Source organism: Colletotrichum orchidophilum (genome assembly GCF_001831195.1).
Source record: "Colletotrichum orchidophilum strain IMI 309357 chromosome Unknown Scaffold_141.1, whole genome shotgun sequence".
Lineage (NCBI taxonomy): Eukaryota > Fungi > Ascomycota > Sordariomycetes > Glomerellales > Glomerellaceae > Colletotrichum > Colletotrichum orchidophilum.
Genome location: NW_019173097.1, coordinates 55097 through 75715, shown reverse-complemented (window position 1 = coordinate 75715; position 20619 = coordinate 55097). Strand labels below are relative to the sequence as shown.

Genomic DNA, 20619 nt, shown 5'->3' with positions numbered 1-20619 from the left:
GTATGTACAATGGGATGGCAGCATGAGCCGCCAGGATAGCAGTTTTGAAGGGCAGGTTGGCGTTACTATGTCGTGCGGTAGGATGGGGTTGGGGGAAAAAAAGGTCAGATCAGCGGATGCGGAGGCATGGTTAGCTGGTGTCGGATGTCGCGTGCGGGAGAGAGAGATATGTCGAGTGCCGTCGCTGACCGGGATGTGGTTCGCGGGCGAGGGGAGAATATGCAGGTAGGTTTTTTAGCAGATGTGCAAATCGTCCGTTCTGGATCTGTGTCCTTCCACATTCGCGATGGGCGGTCTCGGGGGTGGAGATGGGTTAAGTTGAGACAGATAGATACGGGCGACTGAGGAGTGTACGTCCGAGTAGCGTGACTGCGCCGTGGAGGAGTTCTATGAACAAGCAATCCGGATCGCCTCGAGATGCGTAGACAAGGTTGCAAACTGGATTCCCCGCAGCGATTGCAGGATCCAGAATCCTCTCGAGAAGAGGAGCAAGGTGGAGGGGTAATGAGACAGATCGATGGAAGGGGAAATTAGAAAGGGGAAGAAGAAGAAGAAGAAGAAGAGTATTCTGGCAATGTTTAGGGTGAAGTTGCATCCGGCTGTAGCGTTGGGTTGGGGCGGGGGAGGCGGGAGGCATGAGGCAGAAGAGAGAGGGTACTTGCAGGTTAGACCACAACCATAGGTGCAAAAGAGGTAGACACTGGCAGCCAAAGGCAGACTTTTGGTAGGCCGCTAGAGACAGACTCGAGAGGCTATTGCAGGCTAGAGCAACGCGGCACCAGCGAACGAAGCAGGTGCGTGCTGCACGAGTGTCGTGGCTGCTGTTCAAAGGGTGGCCCGACACCGATCCCCTGTCGCTGCCATTGAGTATCGTCCAATGACGGCGGGCCTTACCGTGCCAAACGGCAAGACGGTGAGACGGTGGCACGGCCCCCCCGCCGTTCGCTCTTCCGTCCCCCCTCACCACCTCAGCGCAGCAACTGGCCAACTCCGCGCCCGGGCCATAGTCAAAAATGACCAGTCACCACCACTACTGCCAGCGCCAGTTGTTGCCCCCATTGGCATCCAGTGTCCAATCCAGACGGCGTCTCTTTTCGTTGAATCAGACTGCGTCTTTCCAAACTGGAGATGTCGAACAATTTTTTCTTCTTCTTTTTGGAGTCGCGGGCGGATACCAAGAATGAATCTGTAAGAATATCTCAACCCTCCGCCTAAGGGACGGCCAGACCATTGCCAACATCTCCCTGCCTTACCTTAGACCTAGCGCCAGATGGCTTGGGTTTGCATACGGGTACTGACATTGTAGAGTCCCGCCACGATAACCAAGTTGTGGATCCGATAGCGGCCGTCGCCCAGGCTTAATCAATAATTTCCGCACACATGGCACCGTCTGCCCAGCCCTGCCGATTCGGCCGCATTGATTTGAGGATAGGGCCAAGCGAGATGCATGCTGCTCGCTCAATAGAATCCCGCAAGAAATTCGGGTTACGCATTTTCATGACACGAAAAACATGTTTACAACCACCCGGTGGCAGAGGCTAGGGACGAGGACCAGGCAGGATGCGTTGGCATTCAAGATCCGGTACCATCATCTGCACGCGGGCCAGGCACGCGCACGCCGTTGGTCAAGTTTCTGATAGTGGTATTACTCTTGTTCATCATCATACATTCTGCGCGCCGTCAAATAGACATCGTCTCCTCGCTGTCGCTAGCTGAGCAGCCGCCCCAAGGATGCTGTCGCCTGTGTGGACATCGGCCTCATGTAGTCCTACTATGTTGCCGTGCGTGTGCCACACTGCAATTCTACCGGAGCTACTGCCACCGATAGCCTCACTAGGCGACTTTCTAGTCTTGCAACTACTCAATGAGTCGGCTGGGCAATCGTGCCGTAACCGTGGCCGCCGCTCTGCACGTTGTCGCTGTAAACACCTGGCGCGCGGCCAGTGATGATGCGACCTTCCCTCGCCTGCTCCTTGCGATCATAGTATACGTATTCGAGGTAAAATGCGTGGATGTGACCGGGAATGTAACCCAGGATCGTCAGACAGATGTTGACGAGGAGATCTGCCGTCTGGTCAGCGCCATTCCAACTAGCCATCGTCTCCTAGCAAGGCATGGACACTGGACAACTCACCCATGCCACAGCCAGCGACTGCGTAGACACCGATAGGCGGCACTGTAGTCCAAGTTAGCATTTGCCCCTAGCATATTCTTTCAGCCAACGTTGTATTGCCGTGACGTACCCAGAATGGTGATGAGGATGAGAAAGACTGCGGAGATGGCACCCATTTTGTTTGTCTGATATTGTTTGTTGGAAGCTACAATCTTCGAGGATGATGCTTGATGGATGAATGTTCTGATTCAGTTGAATGCTCTCAAGGGTATCAAGTGTGTGGTCGTTGTGTGTTTGGCAAAGGGAAACGACGTCAACCTCAGCCGAGGCGAAGAGAACCTTAAATGCACCAGCCCGCCCAGACACAACCTGGCGTTCCTGGCAAGGCGTTGCGGCAAACGGCCAAAAGTTGCCGTGCTCTCGCCTGCCTTGTCTTGCTTTGCGAGAGGTGAACAGGTTGCGCGTACGCCCTGACGCCTCCCTCCACCTCGACCTACGTAACCTTAGCAGCCAATGCCAATAGGCGAATCCCATCGTGACGTGGAATGGATGGCCAGTAGATGACGTAAACGGCACGTGCCGTTTCACTCCCGGCCGCGCCAGGCCTTTCGGTTCCTGGTCCGATGTACGTATCTTGCTTCATTTGATGCTCAAAGTTTGCCTGCCATGTTTGGCAAACTTGTCGGGCACTTGGTGAAGCAGCATCTTTCTTCAGTTCTCAAGCCATCCAGAGGGAGAATCGCACCCTTCGAACTGAGAATCGCGGCGATCATCGGAAAGTCCGATGAGACGCGGTGTGCCCTGAACCAGGAAGGCATCCGGCTTGCTGCCGACCACACATGGTGCGTGCCTGAGACATGCAGCTCTCTAATTCCCCGTGTGGGACCAATCATGCAAAACACAGAGCAGCATCCCCCGGAGCACTTACATGTGTAAGTAGTGATGATGCTCTACGACAGAGGACAATTGCCAAGGGGGCTTTCAAATTTGGGGCTGCTGTTGACGCGTGTCACCCATATCACTGGAAGATCAACAAACCATCCAACTCGGTGAAGTGGGAGCTGAGCCATCGTTAGAACGCCTGGCATCAAAGGGTCCTTCGGCTCGTTGTTTCGTTACGATGACAAAGTCTAGGATGGCCGTACCAGATAGACACCGGTGTGTTTCAATGGCGACCGATGTTATTATGTCGAGCAGGAAAGTTTCGCATTCAAAAACTCCAGCTGATCTCTAGCCATGGTCCAAGCTTCTCACAAAAGCCTCCATGTGCCCAGGCTGGAACCTCGACAACAAGATCAGTCTTTGCAATGGCCTGTTAAAGGCTATCGACCGCTGAGGTTTGGAGTTGACGGGATACAACGAGAAGTCCACTGGTGGTTAGTATGAATTGTTGCGTACCGAACAGGGACCAGCATCGCGGTGTCGCTCCGCAGCGAGCTTTTGAAACCAAGGACGCGTAGTTGCTCACTTGCCTCCAGATGACATAAACACACGAAGTATGCAAACGGCAAATGTCTGCCCTACCTAAATGAGATGAATCTCGCATATTTTGACTCCCCATCGGAAATTCGAAATAACGTTCTGACAAATGTGATTCATCTCGGCTGAGGCACGTCGACAACAGCCCATTTCCAAGCCGAAAATGCTTCGGCCTGGCTCTGATTAAGGCTACAGGCTACAAGAGGGCATTGCCGAAAATACAGCCGCAATGGAACCCCGATCAACGATCGCCGATCAAGACATCACTGCTTGGCCGGGCCTGGAAGATTGCTTCCATGCACCGGAAGGTGAAAGAAGAGTGAACATGATGACTCCGAGATCGACTTGACTGATTTGTATGGTCGGCTCATGAGATTTTGCGATACTGCTGGTATGGAGATGCTGACGAAGTGCGGTGAAAGTTGGAAATGTTCTATTCCTCCAAGAGGCAAGGCGGCAAGGCCTGGTGCTAGCTCCAAAGGCCCATCCGTGGCAGATGGGGGCCGCCGGAAATGGTGCAAACTAAGACACTTGTTCCAACCTTCTCGAAGCTTGAGCCTTGTGAAGTGTATTGGAGAAAAGGGTCTGAGCCGTCGAAATCAGAGGCATGCGGCAACCCTCGCTGGACTGCTCATTCGTGTGTCCAGAGGTACCTGACCAGCCAGCCACTGCAGGCCCACTCTAGAGCCGGAAACTTGGGGTCCATGATTGCCTACAGTGTATCCCCCTGCGGAGAGGTGCTTCGATGCTCTCCTCACGATCGGTACCGAGCTGTACTGTCATCGCTACCTGCAAAGACGTTGGGGAACCAGAGGCAGCGACAGGGTAGGCCTAGGCGATACATCATTGTGGGCTGATACCTTGGGCGCAAGATGACGCCTCGCGTGTGCCGGCAAGTGAGGTATGGCTATGTGGGGCTCTTTTAACGTTCGCTCTCCTGAGTCCTGCTACAACGGGGGCTAGCAACAAAGCCGCAGAGCCGTTGGATTCGCGAAAGGGCGGATTTTGTGTGCTGGCTGGTTCCGTGGGGACATTTGCTTCGAAACGTGATATCCCCATGGACTCTGATGCCCTCTGGAACGTCCCAGAGCCGTTGTTGACCAAGCTGGTCGCGAAAACCTAGCTCAGTCTGTCCACGTGGGAGACAGGGAGATGCCGACCAGTGGCGGCAATCTTGGTGCAGACTGCCAAAATTGTCTGTACTTGGAGGCAGACTGAGGCAGCCAAAGACAAGTAGATGCTCTGACACGAACTCAAACGGCCAAATTCCCAAGACTTGTCTTGGACAGACGCTTCGCGGCTTGCCGTGCAGCTTGGGGTAAAGGTAGATGCGGAATGAGGCAACTCTGTCCAACGCCTGTCAATAGCTGGCCAGTCTCTTTTCATAGGTACTATGTCCAACGGCCAGTTGGCGAATTGCCATGGTGGGCTGCTCGGGGTATGAGTGCAGCTTCGAGGTCAGGAAGGTGACGAGGGTGGGGAGGCATCCGGAGACTGAAGTACCTATACAGCACAACAAGTACCTAGGGCACGGTGCCGAAGTACCCCGTTGTCTTGGAGAATCTGGAGCATCGAGGCGAATGAGGCGAGCCAACACGCTGTCTAAGCTATTCACTCCCGTCCCCTGTAAAATTGTGCCGTTTTGGAGACTGTGCTTGTGCAATTATGGATAGCTCAGAGTGATTCTGCTTTGCAAGTTGGCCGATCAATTAGCATGTGTTGACATGCTCAGAACCCAAAACAGGAATTCCTTCGTTGCGGAGTATCCAAGTGTGTGACAAAGCCGCAGACGGGCCACCCCGGGAAATGATCGAGGTCGACACACAGCTGGGACGCTGTGTGCCGCTTGTAGTTGCAGTACTCCATAATTACCAACTACCTTGGTCCCCGGCGAGGGCGAGGGACGTGAGTGACGGGTTCGTGCTGGACACAGAAGAAGTAAAGGGGAGGAGAAGGGCCCTGCTGATAGGGAAGATCCAAGCATCCGGCGACGGCGGCAAGCAGCCGGTATGCAAGAGGGCGTGGCTATGTCCAAGGGTTCCCTCCCGAGGGAACGTGGAAAAGGCCCCTGCCGTGCATAAGAGGTGGTGGTTTCTCTAGGCGGGCAGCAGGTTGTAAACATTGCTGGCCTACCAACGTGTACAAGTCCTCATCGTGCGCCAATGAACGCTTGACCATTGTATGATTCATAACTGAGTTCAGAGGTGGTGAGAGTTGCAGTTGTTGTGGAAAAGAGAAGACGGGACGGGTAAGCAGAGTCGAGGCCGTCTCCGAGGTGCTGGAGGCCCATGTCCCCAGGCAAGTGAAGTCAGCGCGTTGTTTGATTTATGTCCCGACAAGTCTAGCAAATGTGAGGCGAGCGGTATGACGGGTGGATTTTTGGATGCACATTCCGTTCTTTAGCACGGATGGAACTTCCTTTGCAACCCCATTTTCGCCCGGTGGGTTCAGGGTTAAGCGCCTAAGGTAAGGTAGTCGGCAAGAGCTTCTTGGCACGTTAATGTGGCTCTTCCTGTGCTTGCTCTCTGCTTGGGTTCCCTCCTCCGTGGTTCATTGCGCGCACATGGCAGCCCAGGCAGGACGGGAAGGACAGATGCAACGAGCACGGCCGCAGTCTCCGGCACAGCACTGACGCCGCTCCCAGTGCGACATGGAAGGGAAGGGAAGGGACCTCGGGCCCCAGCCAGCCAGCCAGCACTGCAGTGCAGCAGACATCCAATTCTTCGGCACCTCGGATCTGCTGGCCTTGCAAGGAGGCCTTCCATTGAGTTAGGGGATTTGGGGCAGCGCGGCCCGTTATACAGGAGACGAAGCTCGTGGGGTCCTGGGCCGAGACCATTAATTAGCTTGTGGACAGCAGAGGCAAGCACGCAAGGCAGGTCCATGAGACGAGACATCGCGGGGAATTGGATCTAGCCCACGAATTGTCATGTGCAGCTGTACTCTGGGAGGGGAGGTTTCTCATCCAGTGCAAGTCAATGATGGCGGATGCTGTTTCTATAGTGTAGATTCAGACACACCTTAGGAGGAACACCAAGGCTGCCGACCTCATATGGCAACCTCACGGTTTCCTGACTAGCTTCTTCTCCAACTTGACTGTCCTTTGCTCAACTCCGGCTAGTCATTGCTGGAGGCACGGAGGTAGAGACGCATCTTGGTGATGGATGTGAAGTCAAATGCGAGAGATCTCAGGCTGCCTACCGGACTAAACTCATGGTAAGCTGGGTTTACTTTACCTGTGAATTCATGAGCAATCCCAATGGCAGCGTGCGATTTGATACTTCCTTTCATCTTCATGACCAATTCATGATGAATGACTGCTGGTGCCAAAGACCTTACCTCGCATTGCTACCATAAGCTCAAGGTACCTTACCTCCACGTCGCCTTACCGTGTTACCAGGGGTGCCTCCACAAGTCGTATCAAAATTGCAAGCCCGGCGACTTGTGGATGCCATGTACCTGACCGAACCAAGCTCCCTCCCCCCCGTTGCCGTACGGTGGTGGTGCTGGTGGTGCTGGTGCTCATGGACCAATTGCGCTGACCAAACACGCCCTCGATTGTTGAACAGCAGCTTGTTTGGTTCCTGCCGGTCGTCCGTCTCTTGTCACTCGTTCGTGTTTCCATGTACTAGGTTGGTAAAAAGGTAGGCCAATCTGATAGAAGTGTGGGAGGCCATGCCAGGCAAAAGGCAAGGTCAGCGGTACCTGCCTCACTATCTATATACCTGTGGATGCACGGGTAGTCCACGTACCTTCGTAAACATCGGGCTTTTTGCATCCTCTTTTTTTTGAGAGTCGTTCTCCAGGAGCAAAGAGACAGTGGAGGAGGTACTTTCCCTCCCACTGCACGCACTAGGCAGGCCAGGTACCCGACCTGACGGAGTATTTTCCCAAGTCCCACGCCAACACCAATTTTCTTCTCCTGCGTCTGCGGTCGACTTCCCTCCTACCTTCCCATCACCTTTCCCTCTTTTCGGTTCCTTCCTCCTTGCCCCTACCGAAACCTCCCACCTCCTCCTGTCCTTCCCCGACCTGCGAGGACAAAAGGCATTTCGACTCGAGGACCGGTCAATTTCCTCCTCGTCTCCTTTTCTTCCCTTGCCTGCTTGTTGCCGCAACTTCCGCTTCGGTCTTTTTTGCTGTGCACTTTACCTTGCTCGGCACTCCTGAAGCTTGACTGGGAACCACTCCCGTCCCCTCCCCGAGCATCCGTCGTTTGTTCGAGTCAACCACTGCCACAGCTTCTCGTCTGCTGTGCAAGAGCTGCCGTTTGAAGCATACGCTTGCTCCCTCCCAACCATCGCCATAGCCATTATCCTTACCCTGCAGCCATTCGTCATCGGCCACGTTGTCGCCATCCTGCCAAAATGTCTGGTTCCCAAGCTGGTAACCAGCTCAATATCGATCGCTATGTCGTGATCCACGTCGCAACCACCTGCGATGAGCACGGAGTCTACGTCACCAAGGACTCCGCCGAGGTTATTGAGCTCGGCTGGATTCTTCTCGACGCCAAGTCTCTGGAGGAGGTAAGTTGTCGTCCTCCATACCCCATCGTCTGGGCCTATCCCTCCTCGCTTCCCAAGCCAGCGCTGACCGAGCTTGTCTCTAGATCACCCGCGAGAGCGTTCTTGTCAAACCCATCAACACTCCGATCACACCCCTGTGCAGTAAGTAGTCGCACCAGGCTTGAGACCTCATCACCTTCCCGTCACGCCATATGACGCCCGGTTTAGACGCCGCAATGACCCGGTGAAAAATTCCTAGCTGACCTCGGCCTCTTTCTTTTCCTCTAGCGAGCTTGACGACCCTAACGTGGGAACATGTGCGTAACGCTGGAACCTTCCGCGATGCCATCAACCGATTCGATACGTTTGCCAACGAACACTTGACCTCGCAAAACCTCGATTTTGTCTTCGTTACGCTCGATGCTTGGGACCTCCGTGTCCAGCTGCCACGAGAGGCCCGCGACAAGGCTGTTGTCCTCCCCCCGTACCTGCAGCACTCCCGCACTTTCGATTTGCGAACCGAATATCAGCGATGGCAGCAGCACCACCCCGAGTCGTTGCCTTTTGGGCCTTCAATGCTGTCCAATATCTGTGCCGCCTTGGAGGTGGAGCCGGTCCAGTCCAGTGCTCCAATCAAGCACAACCTGCCTTTCCACCTCCAGGCGCTGGCTCCTGCGTCCCCTCGCCGCGCCATGGAGGAGGCCGTCACTCTCGCCCGTGTTTTGCGAGGCCTGATTCGCAAGTCGCAGCCGTCCCATGAGCACCCCGACGTCTTGACGAGACCTATGGATGCCCGCGCCGATGTTCGAGCTTTCTTGTCGGAGCGCAGCAAGGTCCTCCACATGTCTGGCCTGCCCCATGATACGACTCAATCCGAGCTCGAGAGCTGGTTCACTCAGTTTGGCGGTCGCCCCATTGCGTTCTGGACCCTCCGTACCCCTGAGCAGCACAAGCCCACGGGCAGTGGTTTCGCCGTGTTCTCTTCCCACGAGGAGGTGAGTCGACTATTTACATCTACGCGCCTCTTTCCCAGCCCGTTGTGTTTGCCACAAAGAATACGTGGCGGTTGCATTTACCATCCGCCCCAAAATTTGCGAGACGCACTTTCTAGAGTACCCGACTGACATCCTTTCTAGGCTGCTGAGAGTCTGTGCATGAATGGTCGTGCCCTTAATGAGAAGGCGATCGAAGTGTCTCCGTCCTCTAGCCGCGTGTTGGACCGCGCCGCTGAGATCCTCACCCCCTTCCCGCCCAGCAAGAACCGCCCTCGCCCTGGCGACTGGACTTGCCCTTCGTGCGGCTTCTCGAACTTCCAGCGGCGAACTGCCTGTTTCCGCTGCTCATTCCCGGCTGTGAGCGCCGGGCCTACCGGTGACATGGGTTACGGCTACGGATACGGACCACCAGCCATGATGCCTCCCCCCCAGCACCACCACGGACACATGGGCCATGGTGGCGGTCGCATGGGTGGCAGCGGTGTCGTGCCATTCCGCGCTGGAGATTGGAAGTGTGGCAATGAGGTCTGCGGTTACCACAACTTTGCTAAGAACGTATGCTGTCTGCGATGCGGCGCCAGCCGTGCTGGTGCCGCCGTCGTCGCTGACTCTGGTGGCTACCCTTCCCCCATGGACCCTCCCTCCAACTACAGCATGAGCCAGGGCTCCATGAGCGGTACCCCCGGACCTGGCCCCTTCGCCTCGGCCGGCGGTGGCTTCGCCTCCCAGGGCGGCGGCTACGGTGGCCAGCACTTCGGTGGCCCGCCCAGCACCTACGCTCTTCCCTCGGGCATTGGTGGCGGAGCTGCTCCTTACCCCTCCTCCCTCAACACCCACGGTTTCGGACCGGCCCCTGGATCCCACTCCGCCGGCCCCTTTGACAGCCGCGCTGCTGAGGCTGCCTTCCAGTCGGCCTCCAACGGCCCCGCGTCCGCCGGCCCTTCAAACAACTTTTACTCGCAAAACGAAAACGATCCCTTTGCGTTCCTTTCCAGCGGCATTGGCGGTCTGTCCGTCAGCGGCGGCGATGCCCGCCAGAACGGAGGAGCTGCGCCGCCGAGCAAGTCTCCCGCTTAAATAAAACCCTGGCTACAAATATGGGAATCTAGGCGAGCTACATTGGCTACCTTGGATCGTTTTTGAGGGCCTACTTATTTCTGTGGAACGAGCTTCGGAAACAAGACGAACATAGAGCATTGACCATTGGCAAATACCTTCAGGACTTACGCTTGCTTTCAACGGAAGGGGGTGTCTAGGTTTTGGAAGATCACTTGGAAGGAGGTTGGCTGTCGGTATACCAAGGGATGCGGGTAAAAAAGTTTGCAAGGCTGGAAAGACAAAAAGAGTGTTACACTACCGGAACGGACGGACACCACTGTTGGAATTGCTTTCTCCTTGACAAGCGTCAGTATAAAAGGGCTGGCTAGTTAAGGATTGTTGATTACGGCCGACCTTGCCTTTGGTTGGACGTTGCGGTTGCGGTACAGTCGGATTTTGGGCGGTCCAAAGGGGAGTGCATAGCGAAGGGAGTGTAACGGGTATACCTGGCCTTCATTGTGTGAGAGACGTGTTCATTTTCTCAATATTTCTAGTTTCTTTTTCCCACTCTCAAGTCATCATCATCATCATCACCGTTATTGTGTCTGGTCTTTTCTTCTTCCCTCTCTCGACATTTCTCCGTTTTCTCATTCCATCTGGCCTTTCTTGTCCCTTATCCTCCTCAACATCACAAAAACTTCCCTTATTCATCTCCCACCATTTCCAGATTGGCTTGGCATGTACACCCCCTCCCACCTCTCTTCTCTCGACACAAACACACATGGTTTTCTACACGGCGGAATGGGCGGCAGCGTTGTGGGAGTCGGGGAGTGAACAGGGTCCAGGGCAGGCTGGCTGGCTTTGGCTTTGATAATCTTGCTCATCAACTTTTTTCGAAAAAAAAAATTGCGATTTCGTGCTGTCCATCTTTGCCTTCCCAAGCATATCATTCTCATAGTGACTCTCTTGTTTTTTTCTGTCTCCAGAGGTAGTGGACGAATGGGGAAAAGTACGGACGTTGGTTGCCTTTTTGAATACGTCCATTTGCTTGTGTTGCCTCGATATGTTTTAGTAAGAAAAGTAGAGAAGGTGGGTTAGCATGGTGTTCCGGAAGTTACCCGGCCCAACCTGCCCTTGCTGTAACTGCTCCTAATTGACGTGCCTTTGCTTTTTCAAACTGAGCGAGTAGCCTTGTGGACAAAGTGTCAGCTATTTCGAGCATTGGACGGGATCCTGACGGTAAAGAGCATCTTGGTGAGCCTCCAGGCGTATGAGGCCTTGCCACACCTGGCTAGCCCCAATGACATTGCCTCTCAATGACGAGCTAGGTCGTAAAATGATTATAAAATTTTTTACAAAAAGGGCCAGCCACTCTGCCAAATGGACATGGCTCCGGAACTGACAGTGTATTCGGGATCTTCCCGTAAAATCCAGGAGAGCATGTGTCACGTACATAAAATTAGGACAATTCAGTTAAACGTTGAAAGGATAGCATAATGGGAATCCGAAGTTATCTCCACACATGACCGTAGACGCCAAAAAGACAAAACGAAATGGGAAAAGTGCCATCCTCCGAGTCAATCGCCGCCGTTTTAGTCCCCCGTCCACCCTAACCAACTCTAGTATTGGTGAGCCAGTTAATAACGCTACTTGTAAGTATTCTTGAGACTCCACCTTGCCTATCGGTCAATCTCGTCGAGCGGCAAGTCGCCGTCGTCCCTGCCGACAATGGAGTCGGCCACCTTCCAAATCTGAAGCAGATTGTCCTCGGCAGCGCTGCAAACGAGCCAGGGTTCGTTGGGGTTCCAGCTGAAATCTGCCAGGTGGTTGGTGTGTCCACCATGCATGAAAAGACTGTGCGAGCGTGTAAGCGACTGAGAGCTGCTCCAACTTCCTTGAATAAGAGTGAGACTTACAGTTCCGGGGGTCCGTCCTCCTGGTCGTCGGGCATCTGCTCCTCCCCGACGCGGGAGAGGTCCCAGAAGATGACTCTTCTATCGTAGGAGCCACTGCCGAGAATACCAGCCTCCTGGGGGTGCCATGAGAGAGAGGTTACTGCATCGTTGTGTCCCTCCAGCGTGTGGACCTTTTCCTTGACGTTTCGAAGATCCCAGATACCCAGGGTCTTGTCGGCTGATGCCGTAGCGACGAGCACTTCAGATGTGGGGTTGAACGCCAGGGCGTTGATTGCATCCAAGTGACCGCGCTTGGCAATCACTGCAGCGCGAGTGGTATCGGGTTGTCGCACATCGATGATTTGCATGGTGAGGTCGTCCGAGACAGTTCCAACAAAGCTCTTGGCGATGGGGTGGTATTGAACATCGTTCACAATCTGAGTGTGGTGTGTGTACTTGCGGGTGGGCTTCAGAATGTTGCTGCCGCTTTGCAAGTTCTTGAGGTCCCTGTTGCCAACTTGGTTAGATTCATGATTGGCAGGGGTGGTACAACGAGACGAACCAAAGGCAGACGGTAGTATCCTCACTACCAGACGCAAGGCAGCCCTCCTCGTGGGGGTTCCAGGCCAGACCGAATCCTTCCTGCTTATGACCAATGAGTTCGATCTGAGCGTTGACCTTGCCAGTGGGCTGCAAGCTGTGCTTTGTGCGGTCGAAGACGAGGACCTTGCCGTCGACGCACAGCGTTGCAATGATGTCAGGGTTCTGAGGCTGGTAGCGTGCCTTGTTGATCTCACCGGGGTGGTCAATCTTTTGCACAATGTTGAACTCGACAGCGGTCGACTGCCCATTTGACGACTTGCCATGACCTCCAACCTCCCCAGTCTCCTCATTGTAGTCTTCGGGGTTCGGGGCAACAGACTTGGGGATCTTGACTTCGGCAATTTGTACGTGGTTTGGGAGGCCTTCGGATGTGTGTGTGCCGAGGAGCAGTCTGTGAATTCGGTAATTCTTGTCTTCGGGCTCCTTGACGTCGGGAAACCATTGAGTGGTCAGTGTAGGCCATTCGAGAGCCGTGCTATCGTGTTTTTAGTAACATCCAAATTTGAGACTTGGAAGCTTTTTATACCTAAGAATCATGTCGTAGAGAAAGGGGCTGTTCTTCTTCCATGTCTTGTACTCTAGTATCATTTCAGTCAAAGTACGTATGGAAGCCTAGTGTCCCGTAATAATCTACCTTCGTTGATAAGACGCTGCTCCTGGTCCTCATCCTCTTCTTGGATCATGTCGACTAGCAGATTGGTCAGTTTGTGATGGGAGTTGGAGCTCGTCTGCGAAGCTTACCGTCCACATCGTCGACAACCTGAGCGGGCGCCATCGTGTAGAGTTACTAAACCGATTCAATTCTCTTTGATTAAATTTCGCAAAACGCTGGTCGGTGGACTTGTTAGATGTGCTCAGCTTCGCACCGCAATGATCGGAAAGTTCTTCTTGCTGGCGCAAACGACGGTCGGGTGGAGGTTGACGCGAGGTGGAGATTCTAGAAGAAGACGCGCAGCAGCGCGTAGATTGAAATTTGGCGGCAGAGGTACCTTGGCCCGAGCAGGCAAGGGCCAGGAAGGCTGGGAGGCGTCTGCCACGCCAGGGCGAAACGGGGATGGGGCAGAATCGAGCATACCTTAGGTACTCCCCCCACATTTTGGAGCCAACGCACCAGCCTCAGCTCCCAGGCCTCGGCGGGGCAGAAACTGTGGCGCAGTCTAGGCCAGGACAGGCACCAAAGTTCCAGCGCCTTGTGGAACGAGTAGAGTCATACCGTGAGGGCCAGAACCACGCATGAGCCTCTGTAGCCACTAGCGCTACTGGATTCTCCCACCTAGCCCCGCCATCGCCCGAAAGCTGGAGGCGGAAGTTCCTGCCCTACATCATCCAATATCGATTGCGCCCATATCAGCCAGCATCTAGCGTCAGGTCCATCTGTCCAGCTTCACCTGCGCAACCCAAGATTCCACGCTCACGACCTCTCAACCCTCCCTTCCTCACACAGCTCGACAGACCGAGTTCCCTGTACACCTGGTAGAATCGCAGACAAGTCTGGCTATTTGAATAGCCGACTGTTGAATATTCTTTCACTTGTTCATTTATTCTTTTCTTTTTCCACGTCGTAACCAGCTTGCGACAGGCTCACCTGGACCTCCTGTGTCAGGACCTCCTTCGTGTTTAGAGAGGAAGACAAACAACCCCCTCAACTGAAATTTTGCGCCGCATCGAGACGGATTCAGACAGACTTCCATTCGTCTGTTGAATCACTACTTTGCCACAGAACTTCATCAACTTCATCGTTAGCTGCGCTTTGCCCAAGCGCGCCACCATCACCAAATCATGGGGTCCGTCGAGCTTCAACTGCGATCTTTTCGCACTTTGCTAACGCCGTCGCCCGCAGTGTTCCCAAATTCTTCAGATGGCTCTCGGAGCGCTATCCAGCCATCTCTCAGCTCATTGCCGAGAACCGCATTCCCGAGTTCGACTGTCTCTATGTTCGCCTTCCACTAATTTGCCCCCTCTCCGAGCACAATAACTAATTATCTGGGGCAGCTGGATATGAATGGTATTATCCATAATTGTACACACAAGGATTCGGGCGAGGATACGACATTCCGTCTTACTGAGGAGGAGATGTTTATACGCATCTTCAATTACATTGAGCATTTGTTTGGAAAGATCAAGCCGAAGCAGCTCTTCTTCATGGCCATTGACGGTGTTGCACCGAGAGCCAAGATGAATCAACAGCGCGCTAGACGTTTTCGAACCGCCCTCGATAACGAAAAAGCCCGTGACAAGGCAATCGCTGAGGGTGTCGAGATGCCCAAGGAGCCTCCTTTCGACAGTAACTGTATCACGCCTGGTACCGAGTTCATGGCCAAGCTGACGCAGCAGCTCAAGTACTTCGTCAACAAGAAGGTTTCCGAGGACGCCGACTGGCAGGGCTGCGAGATTGTCCTGTCTGGCCATGAGACCCCAGGTGAGGGCGAGCACAAGATCATGGAGTACATCAGGAACGCCAAGGCGCAGCCTGACTACGACCCCAACGTCCGCCACTGCTTGTACGGTCTCGATGCCGATCTCATCATGCTGGGTCTACTCAGTCACGACCCTCACTTCTGTCTTCTTCGAGAGGAGGTCACCTTTGGCCGAGCAAGTAAGGCCAAGAGCAAGGAACTGGAGCACCAGAACTTCTACCTGCTGCATCTTTGCATAGTTCGAGAATATCTGGAGTTGGAGTTCCAGGAGCTCAAGGAGCCTGGTCGGCTGAGCTTCCCCTTCGATTTGGAACGAGTCATTGATGACTTCATCCTCATGGCTTTCTTTGTTGGAAACGATTTCCTGCCTAACCTGCCCCGCCTCCACATTAACGAAGGTGCCCTTGCGGCCATGTTCCGCATCTACAAGTCTGTGCTCCCTCAGGGACAAGGCTACATCAACGAGGGCGGTGTCATCAAGCTTGACCGTCTTCAAATCCTCTTGAATGAGCTTGCCAAGGACGAAACCAACCAATTCGAGGACGATGTCAGCGACGAGAAATGGTATCAGTCCAAGAAGCTCTCTGAAACCAATGGTGGCGATAGCCGCAAGCCAAAGGGCAAGGGACTCGTTCTGAGCTCTTCCCAGAGAGACCTGTGGAAGCAGCAAATCAGGCCCTATGTCAATAAACCCTCATCTGAACCCTTGGATCTTGGAACTGGCTTGAACGCTGCCGATCGCAAGTTTGTTCAAGATCTTGCAGACTCCCTCCACATTGAGTGGAGCACTAAGGAGGATGACGAAGGCCATCGCCATCTCCTTTTGTCATTCCCCAAAGGCGCAGAGAATGTCAATGAAGAAGAGGAGGAGGGTACTCTTGCACTCTACCGAGTCATGCGCAACTATGACAAGGCCACTGTCGTCGATGTCAGTGCTGAGGATGCTCAGAAACACTATAAGGAACTTTACGATCAAAAGTACCAGGGTTGGAAGACCAAGTACTACTTGCAGAAGTTTCCTGAATGGGAGCCTGAGAAGTATGAATCCGAGCTGACAAAGCTCTGTGAGAACTACGTGCAAGGTCTTCAATGGGTCTTGTACTACTACTACCGGGGAATCGCCTCGTGGCCTTGGTACTACCAGTACCACTACTCCCCTCTGACCTCAGGTAGGTGAGATTTTGCACTACACATGATAACGTGCTAAAAATCATCACAGATGTTGTGAAAGGCCTTGGAGCGGATCTCAACTTCAAGTTGGGCCAGCCATTCAGACCGTTCGAACAGCTCATGGGAGTCTTGCCCGACCGAAGCAAGTCTATTGTCCCAGACATTTACTGGGACCTCATGACAAACCCAAACTCGCCCATTTACGACTTTTACCCAAGAGACTTTGAGCTCGATATGAATGGAAAGCGCATGGAGTGGGAGGCTGTTGTGAAGATCCCCTTCATTGACGAGAAGCGCTTGCTCAGTGCGATGGAACCCAAGAACAAGCTTCTCAGCAAGGACCAGAAGGAGAGAAACGGCTTTGGCGTCGCTCTCAAGTTCACCTACAACCCCGATGTCTCCATCACCTACCCCTCATCTCTGGTTGGTGTTTTCCCCGACATTACTCCTTGCCACTGTGTGGAAAATATTTTCGAGCTCCCCAACACCGAGGGCCTCAACTTCCGTAATGGCCTTGTCGATGGTGTCAAAATCAACATTGAGGCACTGGCAGGATTCCCGACGCTGCATACGTTGCCTTACACGGCATCGCTGATTGAGGGCTTTGGTGTCAACGTATTTCAGGCGGACAGCAAGAACCCCAGTCAGATCGTTACCCTGACCGAGTCCGAGATTAGGACGAGAGCCCAGGTCGCCGCAGGAAAACTAGGCAAGCGATGCTTTGTTGGATATCCTTTCTTACAGGAGGCAAAGGTTGTCAAGGTCACCGATGAGCTTTTCGACTATGAGCTCGACCAAAACGGTGCAGTCGCCCAGAAGCACCTCGGACCAAAAGACATGAGCTTCTTCGCCAAAGAGTCCCGCTACATAGAGGAATGGCACTCCAAACGTCTGGGCATCGTCATTGGTGACGTCGAGTCGCTAGTGCATGTCCATATGCTTAAGGGACTGATCAAGACCGAGGAAGGTGCCTTGATCAAGGAATACGCCTTGAACCCCAGCATGAGAAGCGTCTATGCTTCTCAGACCATTGTTGACGAAGTCGTCAACGAGGACCAGCGTTTTATTGAGAAGGCTGCTGTCCCTATCGAGGAGGAGTACCCCATCGGCACCCAGGCTTTCTTCTTGGGCGAGTACAACTATGGACGAGCTCTCGAGGTCACTGGCCACGCCAACAACAAGGCCAATATCCGCGTCCTTGTCCTGAAGAACAAGGAACCCGAATTTGCCAAACCCATCATCCAAGAAATGAAGCGCCAGAATCGATACACCCCTTCATATGCGGTCGCAAAGATGCTTGGCCTCCATCCCTTGATTCTCAGCAAGATCCTGTCTTCCTATCAAGTCAACACCGTCGGTGGCCTCCGCGTCAACCTCGGTCTCAACTTAAAGTTTGATGCGAAGAAGCAGAAGGTGCTCGGCTACTCTCAAAAGTCGGACTCTGGCTGGGAGTTCAGCAACGCCGCTATCGAGCTATTGGCCAGATACATTGCTGCTTTCCCGGATTTCTTCGCCGCCATCCAGCAGAATCCTCAGGCTAGTGACGTGAGCGATACCGATCTCTGGAAGGACCCCAAAGTGGGCTCTCAGCGAGTGAAGGAAATTGGAGCCTGGCTCAAGGAGGCGCAGACCCGCAACTTTGAGAGAGTACCCTTGGAGGCCGAGCAGCTCGACTCGGTCGTGGTCATGAAGCTTGCTGAGGCCGGTGCGCAGGCCTTCACCCAGTCGCACGAGGTCGAGGTCAAGAATATGAAGGGTGTTCCTCGCTCAGCCATCATGAAGCCTAGCGATGCCGAGCTCTTCCTGAGCGGCCAGAAGTTTGCCCTTGGCGACCGAGTCAGCTTCCTGTCTTCTTCTGGCAAGGTGCCTCTCGGCAGCCGAGGTACTGTCGTCGGCCTCAGCAGGACTGCCAACAACCTCCTCTTGGACGTTGTCTGGGACTTGACCTTCATGAGTGGCACGACGTTGGGTGAAAGAGCCCCGCCTTTCCGGGGTATGACGGTCGCCTCCTCTTCAGTGCTGAACACCACGTTCAAGCAGGTTGTTTCTGGCTCGAAGGCTGGATTGCAGCGCAAGCCAGCCACAGCCCCGGCGTCGCTCACCACTGTGGCAACGGGTGTTCCTCAATACAGGGATGCGCCTGCCCCCGACCGTGGTGCTTGGCGTGGTAGTGCCAACGGCGGCCAGGGTCAGCCTGGCCGCGGCCGCGGCCGTGGAGGCGGTCCGAACTTGCTCCACAGTACCCTTGTCTACAGACCTCATCAAAACGGTCAAAATGGTGCCGAGGAGAACCACGAAGCCAACGGACAAGGCCAGCGTGGCGGAGGCTTCAGAGGCAGAGGCCGCGGCCGCGGTGGACCGATTCAACACCCCGGCTACTCTGGTCTTCACGAGCAGCCGGCTCAGCAACCAATGTACGGCAACGTGCCGCCTCCAGCCAACCTCGACGCTCGTGGCAGAGGTCGTGGCCGCGGTGCCCGCGGTGGACGCGGCAGAGGAGGCCCTCGCGGCCGTGGTGCGAACGGGACAACGAATGGAGCGACTGCTGATGCGGCTCAATCCTAAGGGCAAATTATTTGGTCAGATTTCTATGGTCCTTTTTGGTTCGGCAAATACCCCTTGATGAACCGAGTTGGTTTCTGATAGACGGCAACGGTTCCCAAAAGGGTCTACGGGTTATAGAAATGGCATTTGCATACGGAACGCATAATGACGGATTCATGGTTTTGTAGACCACTTTCCGACTTTGGAGATGGTTGGTCCCAAGTAGCTAAGACGAACCAACGCCATAGGTAGAATCTGGAAATTAGTGCATGAAGATGCCTCATCACAATGGCCCCGGGGAAAAAAAATCACTGCTGAGAGGGACAAAAAAGAAGTTGAAGAATATGACATTTCCAGCTCGGAGTTTTTTTTTTTTAAAATACGCCAAAGTCCAATTTCCTACCCACATTCAAGGCTTCTTCTCCTTTACTTTGAGAGCGGGAAGCTTAAAGACCTTGCTGATACCACCCTTGAGTGCCTTCCAGCCGCCGATATCCTGGTTCTGGTTCCACGTCAAGATGCCAACCCACGGTTGGACGTTGTAGTGCAGCTTCAGGACGACCTTGTCGGCTTCGGCGATCTTGCTCGAGGGGTGGGTGATTTGGTACTTTGGTTTCTGGTTCTTGATGTGAAGCTTGCCACTGCGAGGTTGTAAGCCTACTGATACGGTTTACGTGTGGAACTTGGGACCATAGCCTTACCGGTTGGGGTCAATGCTCTTGCCCTCGGCGCTCTTCCTCAGCTTGCGCATGGCGGCGGGACCAATATTGGCGAGGTGGTCGGAGCTGGGGGCGGTAATGATCTGGTCCCAGATGACGGCCTGGTTCGTGGCGTTTGTGCCGGCGGCGGCCTTTGAGCTATCGGGCCATTCCGCCGTGACGTAGACGAAGACCTGCTTGGTGTTCCAGGTGAAGAGCTCCGAGAGGTCGGCGTCGAGGGAGAACTTGATGATGGCGTACTCCTCCTTCTTGGAGGAGTAGTAGTGGGGGCGGCCTTTGACGACCTGGACGTTTGTAGTCTTGAGGGAGCCGACGGAGGGGGCGCGCGGGGTGATGAGGTCGGAGGCGGCGATGAAGGCGGCGACGAAGAAGGCTACCGTCGTGAAGAAGCCAAAGGTGTTTTGGGCGCGGGTTATGGTGTTGTACATGTTGACGACCTGGCAACCCGGGGGTGAGGCGGGCTGATTTTGTGTGGTCGGAAAAAGAAGAAGACTGAAGTGCTTGTCAACAGCTGGATTGCATGAAGGGAAGAGAGGGAAAGGGAATTTGAAGCTTTTGTTTGCGATAGGATGCGACGCGGGAGGCCACGTTTGGGGGGACAAGCTTCAGCCTTGCGGAGATGGAGATGTGGCTTTAGCGCGCTATTGGTCGCAGCTTCAGATTGTGAGGTCCCTGGGAGGAGGTACTCGGGTACATTTGCGGCTAAGCTACCGAACCGGTGGTGTGGTCTGGGGGGCCGTTAACGGCTCTCAGAGTGGAGTCTAACCGGGCCTATCATGAGAGCTCAGTGTGGCATTTACCTGCATTCCTTGTCGGACATCTTTAAGCAATGGATTCTTGTCTGCTGTTCCTTGTCACCCTGCCTTCACTTTAATATCAGATGTATGTGCCTTAGCAAGACTTTGTTCCGTCAGCTTTTATCGTGGCTGAATAGATGTAAGAGAAGGAGATGGGAGGGAAGAATCACCACACTTTGCTGATATAGTTATCCCTCTCATTGTACGGATCCATATCCCGCTTTGCATATTCTGCTGCCTCCCATTTATTTCCCTCGCAGTGTTTCCTCTTTCAACCTCCCGTGATGCCACTTGCCGAGCCTCAGGAAGTGAGTTCGGACGGGCCGAGAGGATTCTTAATTGCC

General features: G+C 54.1%; 6 protein-coding genes across 6 annotated transcripts; 2 read left to right on the top strand and 4 right to left on the bottom strand.

Annotated features, from left to right (window-relative positions):
* Positions 1-104: 104 nt before the first annotated feature.
* Positions 105-479, bottom strand: CORC01_12046 (uncharacterized protein; the record flags this gene model as incomplete). Its single annotated transcript, XM_022623668.1, has 1 exon — positions 105-479. A coding segment is annotated over one exon (375 nt), but the record flags the coding sequence as incomplete, so codon positions are not given.
* Positions 480-1861: 1382 nt separating this feature from the next.
* CORC01_12045 (uncharacterized protein) lies at positions 1862-2289 on the bottom strand (the record flags this gene model as incomplete). Its single annotated transcript, XM_022623667.1, has 3 exons — positions 1862-2064; positions 2135-2176; positions 2244-2289. 3 exons carry the CDS (start codon positions 2287-2289, stop codon positions 1862-1864), a joined length of 291 nt encoding a protein of 96 aa, XP_022469829.1.
* Positions 2290-7959: 5670 nt separating this feature from the next.
* Positions 7960-10169, top strand: CORC01_12044 (uncharacterized protein; the record flags this gene model as incomplete). The annotated part of the gene is made up of 4 exons (XM_022623666.1): positions 7960-8118; positions 8202-8259; positions 8386-9092; positions 9234-10169. The coding sequence occupies 4 exons, from the start codon at positions 7960-7962 to the stop codon at positions 10167-10169; spliced, it is 1860 nt and encodes a 619-aa protein (XP_022469828.1).
* A 1640-nt stretch (positions 10170-11809) lies between these two features.
* CORC01_12043 (WD domain-containing protein) lies at positions 11810-13403 on the bottom strand (the record flags this gene model as incomplete). The annotated part of the gene is made up of 6 exons (XM_022623665.1): positions 11810-11984; positions 12047-12532; positions 12588-13103; positions 13155-13206; positions 13263-13316; positions 13370-13403. The coding sequence occupies 6 exons, from the start codon at positions 13401-13403 to the stop codon at positions 11810-11812; spliced, it is 1317 nt and encodes a 438-aa protein (XP_022469827.1).
* Positions 13404-14407: 1004 nt separating this feature from the next.
* On the top strand, positions 14408-18780 carry CORC01_12042 (XRN 5'-3' exonuclease; the record flags this gene model as incomplete). Its single annotated transcript, XM_022623664.1, has 4 exons — positions 14408-14412; positions 14469-14562; positions 14621-16214; positions 16265-18780. The coding sequence occupies 4 exons, from the start codon at positions 14408-14410 to the stop codon at positions 18778-18780; spliced, it is 4209 nt and encodes a 1402-aa protein (XP_022469826.1).
* Positions 18781-19168: 388 nt separating this feature from the next.
* CORC01_12041 (signal peptidase subunit) lies at positions 19169-19906 on the bottom strand (the record flags this gene model as incomplete). Its single annotated transcript, XM_022623663.1, has 2 exons — positions 19169-19400; positions 19461-19906. 2 exons carry the CDS (start codon positions 19904-19906, stop codon positions 19169-19171), a joined length of 678 nt encoding a protein of 225 aa, XP_022469825.1.
* Positions 19907-20619: the final 713 nt, after the last annotated feature.